Source organism: Brachyistius frenatus, unplaced genomic scaffold (genome assembly GCF_029030835.1).
Source record: "Brachyistius frenatus isolate BFR_SWC_R1_liver_20210118 unplaced genomic scaffold, ASM2903083v1 Contig_14, whole genome shotgun sequence".
Lineage (NCBI taxonomy): Eukaryota > Metazoa > Chordata > Actinopteri > Embiotocidae > Brachyistius > Brachyistius frenatus.
In genome coordinates, this window is record NW_027210613.1 from 1798105 (window position 1) to 1811293 (window position 13189).

A 13189-nucleotide genomic window follows, 5' to 3' on the forward strand; every position below is an offset into this window, starting at 1 on the left:
CAGAGCAGTCCTGGCTTATTCGAAATGTGAGTTTATCATATGCTTGGACTGTGTTCCTGGCAAAATTTGAGGTAATGATTCTGGATTTATTCTGGATTCTGTAAAAGGAGGTGATTGAAATTATTCATGCAACAGACCTTTATTGAACTGCATCCTAACATAATCTTAACATATTTTGATACATCTCAGTGTGAAAGGCCCCTTTTTTCATCATTTTTTGTTGTTTAAATTGTTTTCATTTTGTGCCGTTATTGTTAATTCACTGTGTTTAATAACTACAACATGCTGTCAAGATACAGTGTTGGTAGTAGCCATTGACTGTTTATAAAAGTGGATGTTGCTTCCGGGTCTGAAAAGTGATGCCAATGTTGAAGTACTATAAACTGCAATACCACTGATGGCTGCTAGGGGTCGGCTCCAAAAAGGCTCTGGCTCGATAGAATCCCATTCAACTTCTCTCATTAAATACAAAGTCAATACATTGTGTCTGCAAGGTCTTATGGTGTTGTTAGCTGAAGTCACTTCTTATTAGTTCTCTGCTGGTCCTTCTCAAAATAATCCCACCATTAATTTGAAAATTGGCCTCAAAAAGCTTGTTTTTTGGGGCGTGCCTGTTTGATTGACAGGCCTGTGATGTAGTCAGGTTTCTGCTATCGGTGAATGGGACGTAATGTTGTCGGGTTTCTAATCAGATCGAGTCACATCTACCGCTTGCTCCCTCAGAACTCGAGGCTTCATAACGGGCATTCAATGAGTGATGTCATTGTTGGTTACCACTTGGTAGTAGCCTGGGGGTTTCCAGTTGTATGCATAAGTTTTGCCAAAAATGTATTGATTTTTTTTAAGTGAAAGGAAGTAAATATAGCCCTTGCAGCAAATAGATATTTAAAACAAGCCTATCTTCATATGCCATCTTAGTTTTTACTTCATTTATATAAAAAAAAAATTAAAAACAGTAACTGTGCCAAAGATTGGGTATCATCTGCTTATAAAGTCTTCATTAACTCATTAACTGACTTGTCAGGACTTGTAAGGCAGGTCAAGAATTGCCATTAGGAATTTTTCAGCTGATAACAATTTCAGAGATCTGACTCTTCAAACCATGAAGTAACACTCAACAACCATGGGCTCATCTAAGCAGCGTTCTGAAAATAAAGTGCATTTGGGATATAAACGATACAAGGCTAAAAGAAAAAAAGACATCAAATCCAACTTGCAATTTCCACTGTTCAAAATATTATTAACAAATGGAAATTGCAGGGAACTGTGAAAGTCGAGACAAGATCTGTGAGACCAAGGAAATGTTCAGATAAAACTGCACCTCTGCTGGGCAGAAGGACAAAGGAAACCGCCATACAACTGCAAAGTACCAGCAGGTTTGGCTGACACAATGCAGTGTTGATGCTCAAACTGGGTCTTCAGAAAAAACCCTTACAAACTCATCACAAAAGTCAGTGTCTAAAGTCTGCAAAGCAGCATCTGGATCAGCCAGAGTTTGGCGAACAAATGATGGGGAAGTTCAATTTGAACTTTTTAGCCAAGGTGGGGATGGAAATAGTGTGCTTTGGGAACAGGAAAGACTGCAATGATAGAGGAAAGAATTCCACTAAATTTGAACAAATTCTGAATGCAAATGTCAACCAGTAAGTGACAAAAGTGAAACTGAAAACGGAATTTTAGTGGGGCAAAGATCCAAAGCAAATCTCAAAATACCATTTAAAACAATGGCATGCCTTGATATCTACCAGAGTCGGGATTACAAAGTGCTGACTTAGTAGGGTGCCCACTCTATGTGCACATACCACATGTACTGTTTACTTTAACTCGTTGAAATAGAATGAAGACAGGCATGTCATTAAACAGGAGATAAATAGTGTCCCTCAGTGACAAGGCTCAATGTTATACTGGAAGTGAATTTTATCTTGACCTATTATTGGCAATGGTTTGTGTTGTTTGTGCTTTGCATTAAACCAATAAAACTAATGATAAATCCAATTTACACGATGAGAGCTTCCCTGAAATGCATTGAACAATGTAGTAACAGAAGCTATGTTGGATTCCATTTAGCTGTAAACCCTCGATGCTCATCTAACCGTATGAGGAAAAATACTGAATTTGAAATCCCTTGCTCCCCCTGCACCATCGCCACTCTAAAGCTTGGAATCAATATTTGTTAACAAATATGACCTCCCTGAATTTCTGCATGTGTCTGCATTAATTTGTGCTTGTGTGTGTGTGTGTGTGTGTGTGTGTGTGTGTGTGTGTGTGTGTGTGTGTGTGTGTGTGTGTGTGTGTGTGTGTGTGTGTGTGTGTGTGTGTGTGTGTGTGTGTGTGTGTGTGTGTGTGTGTGTGTGTGTGTGTGTGTGTGTGTGTGTGTGCAGATCCACACGTGTGGGTGTGTTTGTGTGTCAGTAATGAACATCAGTTAGTGGTCGTAACCTTTCCTCACTGCCCTGAATTTAGAATAGAATATTATTGATTACTGTTCAATAGACACTCGGATGGGAATGAAAATGTTCTCAAACTGTCGGTTTCTCTCCTAGACAGTCTCCCAGCCCCTTATTTTTATGCATCCTGTCAGAATATTTTTTGATCAGAGGCTAGAATCTTATTGTTAATATGTGAGCATCATTTCATCATTTGCATTATAATCATCACGCTGATACTGCTGAATAATTCACAATGAGTGGAGTGGAAAAAAACTGCTTCATTGAACCAGATGCATCAGCAATGCCGCATACGGAGGTGAAAACAAGTTGTTTCTTCTACTATGTGACATACAACGCATGTGTGTCTCTTGTTGTCCAGACTTGTGATGTACCTGGAAAGAGACCTGCGCAAAGCCACACCTCTCAGAGAGAACCCCAGCCAATCAGGATACCTGTCTCAGTGCCTGGATTTACTGATAGTATACCTGAGTAGAACTGCACCAGTGATAATGGGTACACACAGATGAATACACACAAACATGTACACACCCTCTCACAAACACACACACACACACACACACACACACACACACACACACACACACACACACACACACACACACACACACACACACACACACACACACACATATTTCTGCGTGAATGTGCTTGCTAGGAGTCTATTTTTTTGCCTTCATATTCAATAAAATTGAAAACAAGTTTTAACTACATTTCATTGTTTGTAATTTCTTACTACTGATTCTGTAAAACCATTTATAGAATGTCAGGCTACCAGCTGTGATGAAAGTTTGATGGACACATTTTTATGGTTTGAGAAGTAGGCTTTATTCTTAAGTAAAGGCAATATTTTAAAAACATTATATCAATATGTCTTTACGAAAATGTATCTTTGTGTTGCAGTAAATAATCCCATTATCCCTCCTCTGTCATCTCTTCTCATGTCCCTTTGTCTTGTCTCCTGTCCTCTCCAGAGGATGTCCTATGTGTGCTGAGAGAGGTGATTGGGAGGAAGCACCCATCTCCAGCTCAGAGTAGACAGCTGAAACAAATTTTGCCTACAATGTCCGTAGTGCTGGAACTTCTTTCATCTCAGGTAACTTTGACCAAAATGATTTTTCTTCATTGTTTGATTTTAATGTTCCATCATTATTGTCTCCAAAGTAACCCACGGTGATTTTCTCTCAAATTATCAGTACCCATCCCTATTGTTCAACACAGCTTTCCACATCTATTTTGCAAGTCAATTATTTGGTTATCCATTTTTATTAGTCTCAGTGATGCTTAGGTGTGTGGGCCTGTTAACAGATTTACCGTATATAGTAAAACATTCTAGTTTTAGACACTAGAAGTAAAGTGAGGATGCTTTTAAAAACAAGTGACTGTGTTTCCTCGCAGGTCTTTAGGTCTCAGATTGTAACAGAAGAGTTTCTGGCTCAAATTGGATTGCTGCTGGTAAGTGTTTGGTCATCCAGCAGCCCTTTGTCATGTTTTGACTTTTTATCTGTACAACAGAGTGGTTGTTTTACAAACTGAAGGCAAAAACATAACTACTTAATTAGCATGTGACACATTTTTAATTCGAGTTATTTTCACAACTCAAATTATACAGTGACATACAAAATACTTAAGCCAATCAAGACAATTAGGATAATTTAAAGTCTCCATTGCAATCTGTAAATCTTTTCCAGACAGACAGAAAAGTAGACATGAAACACAGTTCAGAAGTATTTGTACAGTCAGATATTTGATGTTCTTCACACTCTGTGCTTTCACATTCAGTTTGAAATAAAACAGTGGACACAACATTCAAGCGCAAAATCTCAGCTTTAATTTCAGTAGGTTTTCATCAATATAAAAAGCAAGATAAAACCCCTAAAAACATGAAGCCCTAAATGTAAAGGTTCAAATGTAAATGGACAGATACACATGAAGTCAATTAACAATCTTCATATGTAATGGATATACAACGCTCAACTCTAATCGACTCTGAGACAAGTGTGAGCTCATTTGTGCATAAACTAACATTGAAATGATACAGCTGCCCAACAAAAATTTAGCAGCCACATGTCCGATTACATTTCAACCCTTGCAGTTTGGGGACTGTGTTAAAAAGACAATATTTCACACAGTTCTTTGGACATAATTCAAGATGTGAGACTTGACACTTTAATGTGGGTTCCTATATTTTAACTTCAGACTTAATGTGCTGAATCATACTGCCTGAGGAACAAAACATGTGCAACTGTCCAAATACTTGTGATGAATACATCTAAAGAGCAATGAACATATCCAGTATTAGTTTGAGTAGAATAAAATTATCTTAACTAAATGTCGCTGATGTTTTTAGATCTGTAACTTTGTACCATTTATTTTTCTGACAGAACTATATTACTTCTGTAGAGTCCAATGAAACAAATCTGGCCAGTGCTGTGGGTGAGTTCCTATTTCTACTACAGTAGTCCTTTTTCGAACTGTACTTAGTATTCACTTTTCATGTGATTAGCATTGTGTTTTCTGTCTATACACTGCTTTATCTTTATGTGTATCATTGATCACCCCATGATATCTAATCCTTTAATGTAAGTCTGAATGTTGCATCATATGGTAGCTGGGAAAACGTCACTTTAACTCATGTCACCTTTGAAACAAAGGAAAAAAAATATTAATATGTGGGAGGTAAGGAGAGCGACAGATGTGCCGATGAATTACAAATGCATGTGCACAGGTCAGCTACTATTCTTGGATCTGAACCAACTAAGGGGCTTTCATGCTTTGCTCAAGGGCCGTAAGCAGCCATACTCCAGTGTCAAACATAGAATACACCACAGTAGGTACAGGGGAAGAAGTTGTTGGTCGGCTTGTCGGTCATTCTCCACTTTTATTGAGGACTCAGAAGTGCTTACTCATATTTCATTCCCCATTAGGTGCAGCAATATGTGACGAGTTAATTAGAACAACTCTGTCCATTGTGGAAGTCCTGAGTCAGCATCATCCCCTCATCACTCCCTATCATACTGCTGTAAGTGTACGGACGAGTAAGCATGCTGCTGACTTTTTCTCTGTTTCACTGTCATCTATCCGATACTGCACTGACTGAATGTTTGAGTGTGTGTCTGTCTGTTTTAGAGTCGGACTGGCTACCTGCCTGTCTGACTGACTGGCTGTCTGCTGAGAGTTTAGTAAAGCAATATAGGACAGGTATCTTGTTATATTCAACAAATGTCAGTACATTACCTTTGACGGGACTTTGGAGACCACCTGTCATCATTTTCAAATTCTGTTATGGTTCAGCAACTGTCAGATTTCGAACACAGATTTTTTTTTTTTTTCACTCTTTATCATTTAGAAAAAAGCCTAACACACAAAAGTTTCTTTGCTGCAATAAAATAACTTACCAGGAACAAGTGAAATGTATGTAAAATAGTCAGAATTAAAAACATTAAAAAAAAATTAAACTGTCTTCAAGAATATCTCCAGCCTTTGTCGATTTCATACCGGGGCTACTAGTATTTAATTCAGTGTGAGTCTTACAGTCCACTAAACTTGTCTATTAGTGATCAGAGGACAGGTGGGTCAACATGTGGGCTATTAGGCAGGACACTAATCAACTATTGAACCAACAGCACCTCATCAGATCTGTGTGTGGTTTTGTGTGCATATGTGGATGTGCATGGGATGGGACAATGAGATTGTGTTTAATGACTATTGACGAATAGAAGTGGAGAGCAGCAGGAAGCAGACAGGATGGAGAGAGAGAAAAGGAAAGAGATGAGGAATAGAAGAAAGGAGCAAAGAGGAGGCTTGCGGCTCCTGATAGTCAATAACACAGGAAGACACTTCAATTACCCCCAGCCAGCTCAGATTAACTTTTATTGCCCGCTGGACAAGGACACGTACTCATGTTTGAGTTAGTTTAAGTCTCTGAATCCTTGTCACAGTTTGAATAAAGAGTGAAAGTTTGCAGTAGGTTTTGCCTCCACAACTCTTTTTTTGTTAACACAAGCCCACTTTATCACTCTGGTAATATGTCAAATCTGTTCTTTAGGCATCTTTAAAAGTTAAACACTTCAATATTGTGTCAACATTGTGTCAATAATGTTGGCACAATATTCAAATCAAAAACAGCCAGAATACAGTTGCTGCTTGGTCAATAATTCATTCAAGTGACAACTAGTGGTGATGTCAGAGCTCCAGGAAAATGAAAACAGGGTTATTCAACCATCATTAATTATATAATGGAGACGTTTACTTATCATGGCATTTAAACCATCTGTCTTACAAGTGATGATGATGTTTGTACAATCAGAGCAGAGGCAGAAGAGTTCATTATGCATGTCAGAAAAACAATAATACAAAAGATGTTGATGTTGGTTGTTTTTTTCTCACTTTTCCTCCACATCCTCTATATGATATATACTTTCTCTTCATCTAACATTAATATTTTTATCCCCCTTTTTTAAAATGTTCTTTACTTGCACGGTTGCTTCTCATGATACATCTTGGTAACTTTTATTTCCACCTCTATTTCTCCATGTACACATTATTTTTAACACAGTTACACTGAGTTTTGGCAGCTGAGATGGAAACAAACACAATTCCAACTTGATTTGTGTAATTGAGCATTAAGTTATTGTAATCAATGTGTAAGTAGTTACTACACAGCACATTTCTGGAGTGGAATATCCTGGAGATAAACAAAGAGTTATATTTTGGGAGTTTATTTTCTAAGTTAGACTATAGCTCATGTTTAGGAAGACTCTTTGGTGGGGTAATATTTTGGGGTTCATTCACTGAGTGTTGAGGAGCATCATTCAACAGGACTCCCGGTGTTGACTGCGCAGCTTTGTTGCCGTATTAGCATTTCCCAGCATGCCTTAGTTATTTCTTCATAGCTTTTGAGAATAAAGCAACCAAATTAAATCTTAGTGATGGGAAGAAATTATATTTAGTTTTGTTAAAACATGCTGTTTATTAATATTTCAATGAAGACATATTGAGAATTGAAATGGGGCTATCATTCAAAACCATACGTGTACAAGGTAGGAACATAACATATACACCAATCACAGTCACATTTATGTATTGGTTAGTTTGTAAGTTGTTACACAAAGTGTTTGTGCAATATTAATTGTTGCACACTGCATATATTTGTTGCATATAAATGTGTGATGAATATGTTATTATCTTGTAGTCACTCTTACCTTAAACCTTTTTAGTGTGATGAAATCTGAACTCCATGAATGTCAAATAATACATGCTTTTAAGTGTTGGCTGTTAACATTGTGAAAGAGTTTCACATTCAAACAACTCAAGGTTAAAGTCAAATTTACTCTTCATGGGAGTCGAGTTTTAACTCCCAAAGATTCAACTCCTGAAAAGGGTTAAAAATCAACTCCAAGAAAAGAGTTACTTTCACTCTGCTTGAGAGTGAATGCGATGGTCTTACATGTACAAGCAAGAAGAGTTAATTTGAACTCACAGAATTTGGTGTGTATTAATCAGTTACTATTGTTAGTAAAACCAGACTTTGCTTGATAAAAAAAGGCGTTCATGCAGCATTGCAATTTTCCTTCCTGTGAAAATAGAGATTAAATAATGTACTTATTATGTATACAAATAGAGTATTTGTATTGGCTGCAAAACAATGTCCAGGATATTTGTCTTTAGCCACAATTTTTGGCACCACTAGACAGTAGACACAGAGGTAAACAGGTACACGTAAAAAATGGGGACAAGAAAGGACACACACACACACACACACACACACACACACACACACACACACACACACACACACACACACACACAGGCTTCATTCAGTCTTTTGATGGCTGTGATATTAATACGCAGACCATTAAGTGGTGGACAACATCCTTTGTAGTTTTCTTTCTCAGGCTTTCAATGTAATGACCTAACACACACTCACTCAGCATTAGTTTTGTTTCTATGGTAATATTAGTAATCATGCAAATTCATGCAACACAGATTCATGCCTAAATCAGGCTTCGACAGTTGCGGAAGTTCATCTGTGTGTACGTGTGTGCGGGTTTGATCAAAGAAGTCATTCATCAGTGTATTTCCATAGTAATTTGATCCTCTATGGCAGTGGTCTGTGCGGTTGATGCCCACAGAATTAATACAGTGCAGTGTTTCATACACAGTTTAATCAAAAAATATATCCTCTTTTCACATGTGCTGTATATTAACTATTTTTTTTAAAGGAAGAATGGGACTATGTTTATTGATACACTTTTTTTTCCTCCTCAAATGAGAGAACGAGACAGAACTGAACTACTGAACAAATATTTATAATGTGTTCATGAAAGCCTTCAGTTTTGCTGGTGCATTTTCTGCAAGCTGATTTTCTGCTGTTTTAACCTGAGTTGTTTCACATCCTTGGCATTATGTGTGGCTGAATTTAGGAAACACCAGATTGTAATATATTATGGTATTGCTTTACGAGAGAGAGCAATCAGCTTTTTACAGAGTAATGTGATCAAGGACCAACACAATGTGACGTGTATTAAGTCTTTTGTTTTGTCGTTTATGTCTCTTGAAGGTTGTGGATGCCATCCTGCCTCCTCTGACAACACTGGCGTTCAGCAGAAATGGTAATGTCACTTCTTAAAGAAGGGAAAAGAGACTGAGACAAAATGTGGGGATAAAAACTAATGTCATAGCAAGAGAGGAGTGAGGAAGAAGTAACAAATAGAAGTGGAGCAGCAGGTTGAGAAGGATAGAGACATCCTGATAGCAGAAAGCTGGGGACCTTTGTTGCCTGTCACACCCTCTTTCTTTCCACTCATTTTATGTCTGAAATCAAACAAAGGCTAAACTGCCAAAGGAGAAGTTATCTTAAGAAGAGAAATGTACGTACATTCATGGATGGATAGAGAGATAGATAGATGGAGAGATAATAAAGAAAGGTGTTAAGTGAAAATAAGTTCACAGAAGCATGATAGTGTACTGGAGCAGCTAACCTTGAATGTTGAAGGTGGAAAAAATGTCTGCATTAATGAATTGCAGTTTCTAGGGGAAAGCACCATTACAATAATCCACTGCAGTGTTCTGGTTTTGGACTCTCTGAGTCGTTACGGTTTGGTCTCCGTGGGTCCTGTTGGTGTAAAAGAGCTTGTAACCTTTAGTCCTCCCATTTATTGCTTTTCTAAGCATGTAGGTATTCCATTATCCATTTTTGTTCTATATAATACTATTATTATAGTGTTGTGTAATATTCAACCATCTTAGTTAGAGTATTTGGTTGATGTTACATCAATTTTAATTTACCCAGAAGGAGGTCATAACAGTCAGTAATGTCCATATGTTGATATGGTCAAAACATGCCTCTTTTTTTCCTTTACTCTAAGTCTAAGAGACATCCTGAAGTTAGACTTCATAATTTAGCATTACTGCTGCTGTGTCTAACATATTCACAGTCATCTCTAAAACAACGGTCTGGATGTTATTTTGATGCCTAATGCCCCTCAGTAAATGAAACAAAAGTGTAAATGCATATTATCAACCCGTCGGAACCAAAAAGTCAGCTCTGTAATGTAAACACTTCCTTATATACAACCCCCCTTTTCTTCTCTTTCTGTGTGTTCACCACAGTGGAGTGGTCCGTGTTTGTTTTGAGGGTGCTGTCTGAACTCAGTCTGGTCCTGCTGGTCCACGATGGTGATGATACCGAGGAAAATGAAGAAACTACTGAGGAAAAGAAAGACAAAGCAGAGAAAGGAGGGAAGGCAGCACAAGGAAAAGAGGAAGGAGGCCCCTGTTCTGAAATCGAATCTCTCATCTCTAAATCTCTGCTTTCAAGGTTGGTCTGGCTCTTTGGCCTGACTCTGTCTCTGGAATCCTCCTTTGTTTAGTGTTTCCGGAGGATCAAAACAATGTTGTTGGTTCTTTTAACAGCATTTTTACCATCGGTATAACATAACTAAAATAATGACACTGTAATGCAGTTAGTGGAAATGATTGTCAAGCTGAACCCATTGTCTTGTGCCAGTAGTGATGTTATTGTTTATGTTTCTTGATATTGACAACCAAGACAATGTTTCGTGAAGCCTGACTTGGTCTTTGGTTTATGTAGGTGCCTTTTGGGGAAATAGTAGCTTTACATTGACACAATATTCAAAGCAAAACAGCCACTGTACTGTTGCTGCTTGGTCAAAAATACATTTAAGTGACAGCTAGTGGTGATGTTTGAGCTGAGCTTTAGGAAAATGAAAACAGGGAAATCTAACCATTGTAAATCCTATATTGGGGATGTTTACTTATCATGGGATTTAAAGAATCTGTCTTTATAATTGATGACATCCAATGATTGTACAATCAGAGCAGAGACAGAAGAGTTCATTTTGCAGAACTTGAAGTTATATAACAAAATAATAACAAAAACACAAAAGATGTTGACGTTTGTTGTATGTCTTTCTCACTTTTCCTCCACATCCTCGATATAGATATATCCCGTTTCTTTCTCTACCATTAATATTTTGATACCCCTTTCAATATGTTCTTCATTTGCATGGTGGCCTCACATGATACTTCTTGTTAACTTTTATTTCCATATTTCTCCTCCTCATATTCACCCTCCTCTTCTCAAATTCTCTCCTCTCTGCTCCTCTTCCCGCATTTTCTTTTCTCTCCTTCCATAACCAGCTCTCCCCTCCCCCCCTTCTCCAGCCCTCTCTCCAGATCTGTTCTAGTTTACACTCTGTTACTAATGATCAGAACAGTGCATTAATAATTAACACTACGAAAGCCAAATGTTGTACTGAGACATGTTTATGTCTAGGTACGAGGCTCTTCTTCGAGCAGCGGAGCCCATCCCACTCTCCGCACTCAAACTGCTGGTATCGATGACTGAACACAGCACTCAGATCTGCAGGTACTGTACATACAATCAGTCACACACAGAGACGACAAAACACTTCATCATTATACCAAAATGTGACCTTACTTCATGTATTATCAACATAATATTGTAAACTGAAGAGGACAGAAAAGAGTAGAAGAAAGTATTCTTATAAATTATTCCTTAGTAACTGAAATTAAATATGGACAATACATTTGAAAAGTGCGGATAATTTTGAATCCATTATTCTGATTCTCTATCCGAGACCAAGATTTGCTCATATTAAAGTGTTTTGCAGTCCTTGCAGGTGCAGATACAAATACACACAGGCACATTTTAGGCACTCTGTGTATAATGTTTTAATGCCAAGGCCAGTGATTCCCAGTTCAGCACTGTGAATCATTCACAGCCACTCGCACACAAACAAACGTGGATTAATATGCACTCCCAAACACACACATCTGCATAAATGCACACACAAACGCACCCACACTTATTATGAGCAGTGATGTATTTGCCAACTACAGTATACAGATATACACAAATGATCATATGGTGATGTAGCTGATGCACATTCAGAGCTAATAGCAACAACATCCTCACAGCTGCTCCACTGCTGGTGATCTGCATTCAACAAGACCCTTTTCACCCGTCTTTAAGCCAGTGTTTTCTATATTAGTTATCAGTTTAGTGACAGAAATAAGGTGCTGTATCAGCTGAGATGTGTGAAAACTTGACATGTTGTGCTGATGTATCTTGGCACAATCGCATGTCCTGAAGAGCTTTGCTTAAAAATGTAATGCACGCTCCTTAAATATACGACACTAATACAAAATTATTGCTGCCGCTGAAGTAAGATTCGCTCCTGCATAATGTGGAGGTAATTCACTATTCAGAAATTTAAACACATCTCTCGAGAGAGCAGTCATTTGACACCAAATTAAAAAGAGGTAAATATGGGTTGCTGTTGCACAGAAAATTGCTGATTCCTTGTCCAACCATGAGAAGACTCACGTGTGTTTGTGTGTGTGTGTGTGTGTGTGTGTGTTTATATATGTGTGTGTACTCGTGTGCGCGTTGATGTATGTGTGTTAGACGTGTTCTGACAGCAGCTGTCAGTAAGTCTTGATACTTTGGTCATCTGTCTTCTCTTTTCAGCTGTTGACAAAGATGGAAAGTGAGATAGAAAAGAGGACACTGAGAGTGAGAGAATGAGGAAAGCAAGTGGATAGAGGGGTGAGAGGAAGGACAGGAGGAGGAAATAAGAAAGTGATGGGGAGATTTAGAAAGACAGATGGGGAAAGAAGTAACACCAGGAAGCAAAGGAAATGTTGACCAAAGAGTGTGGGCCGAGTATATAAGGGATGAAGAGGGAGCATGAGTAGATTTGCATCACTTCCTGGCTTAGAAGAGAAGGCGAGTTAAAAGAAAGAGAAAACTGGGTGCGATGGCCTTCATGAGTAACAAATTTCAGCTTTTCATCCACCAAATGATGAATTCAAGAGCCTTGTTTTCAAACTTATTTGAATCTTAGTACGTTTTAGTTACTTGGTCCTAAAAATACAGTCATTGTCAATATTTTTGTATTACAAAGTGGTCATAGACATGGAAATGTACATGGCCGACTATTGTAGCTCAACCACAATATCAATTAGTATTAGCAGTATTAATTTACAACATCCATGATTAACCTTCTGTTTTGTCCTTCCCTCATTTCTCTCCCTCCTTCTATCCACTTATTTTATCTGCTTCAGCAATAATGACTCAATAAATCTCCTCTCACTAATATCCCACTCTCCTTCCATCTCCGTCTAGCCCTCCCTCCCCCACTCCCGGAGTTTAAAGTTTGTCCTCATCGCTGAATATGCCCCTACTTCTCTTA

General features: G+C 38.1%; 1 protein-coding gene across 1 annotated transcript in view; it reads left to right on the forward strand.

The window, feature by feature from the left end:
* Positions 1-13189, forward strand: part of ulk4 (unc-51 like kinase 4) — an 82168-nt gene that overhangs the window by 36227 nt on the left and 32752 nt on the right. Inside the window, exons 22-29 of the mRNA XM_069693135.1 lie at positions 2809-2942; positions 3422-3543; positions 3846-3902; positions 4832-4883; positions 5375-5469; positions 9010-9061; positions 10062-10269; positions 11248-11340. Coding sequence (XP_069549236.1) covers positions 2809-2942; positions 3422-3543; positions 3846-3902; positions 4832-4883; positions 5375-5469; positions 9010-9061; positions 10062-10269; positions 11248-11340 — 813 coding nt within the window. The remainder of the gene's footprint in view (positions 1-2808; positions 2943-3421; positions 3544-3845; positions 3903-4831; positions 4884-5374; positions 5470-9009; positions 9062-10061; positions 10270-11247; positions 11341-13189) is intronic.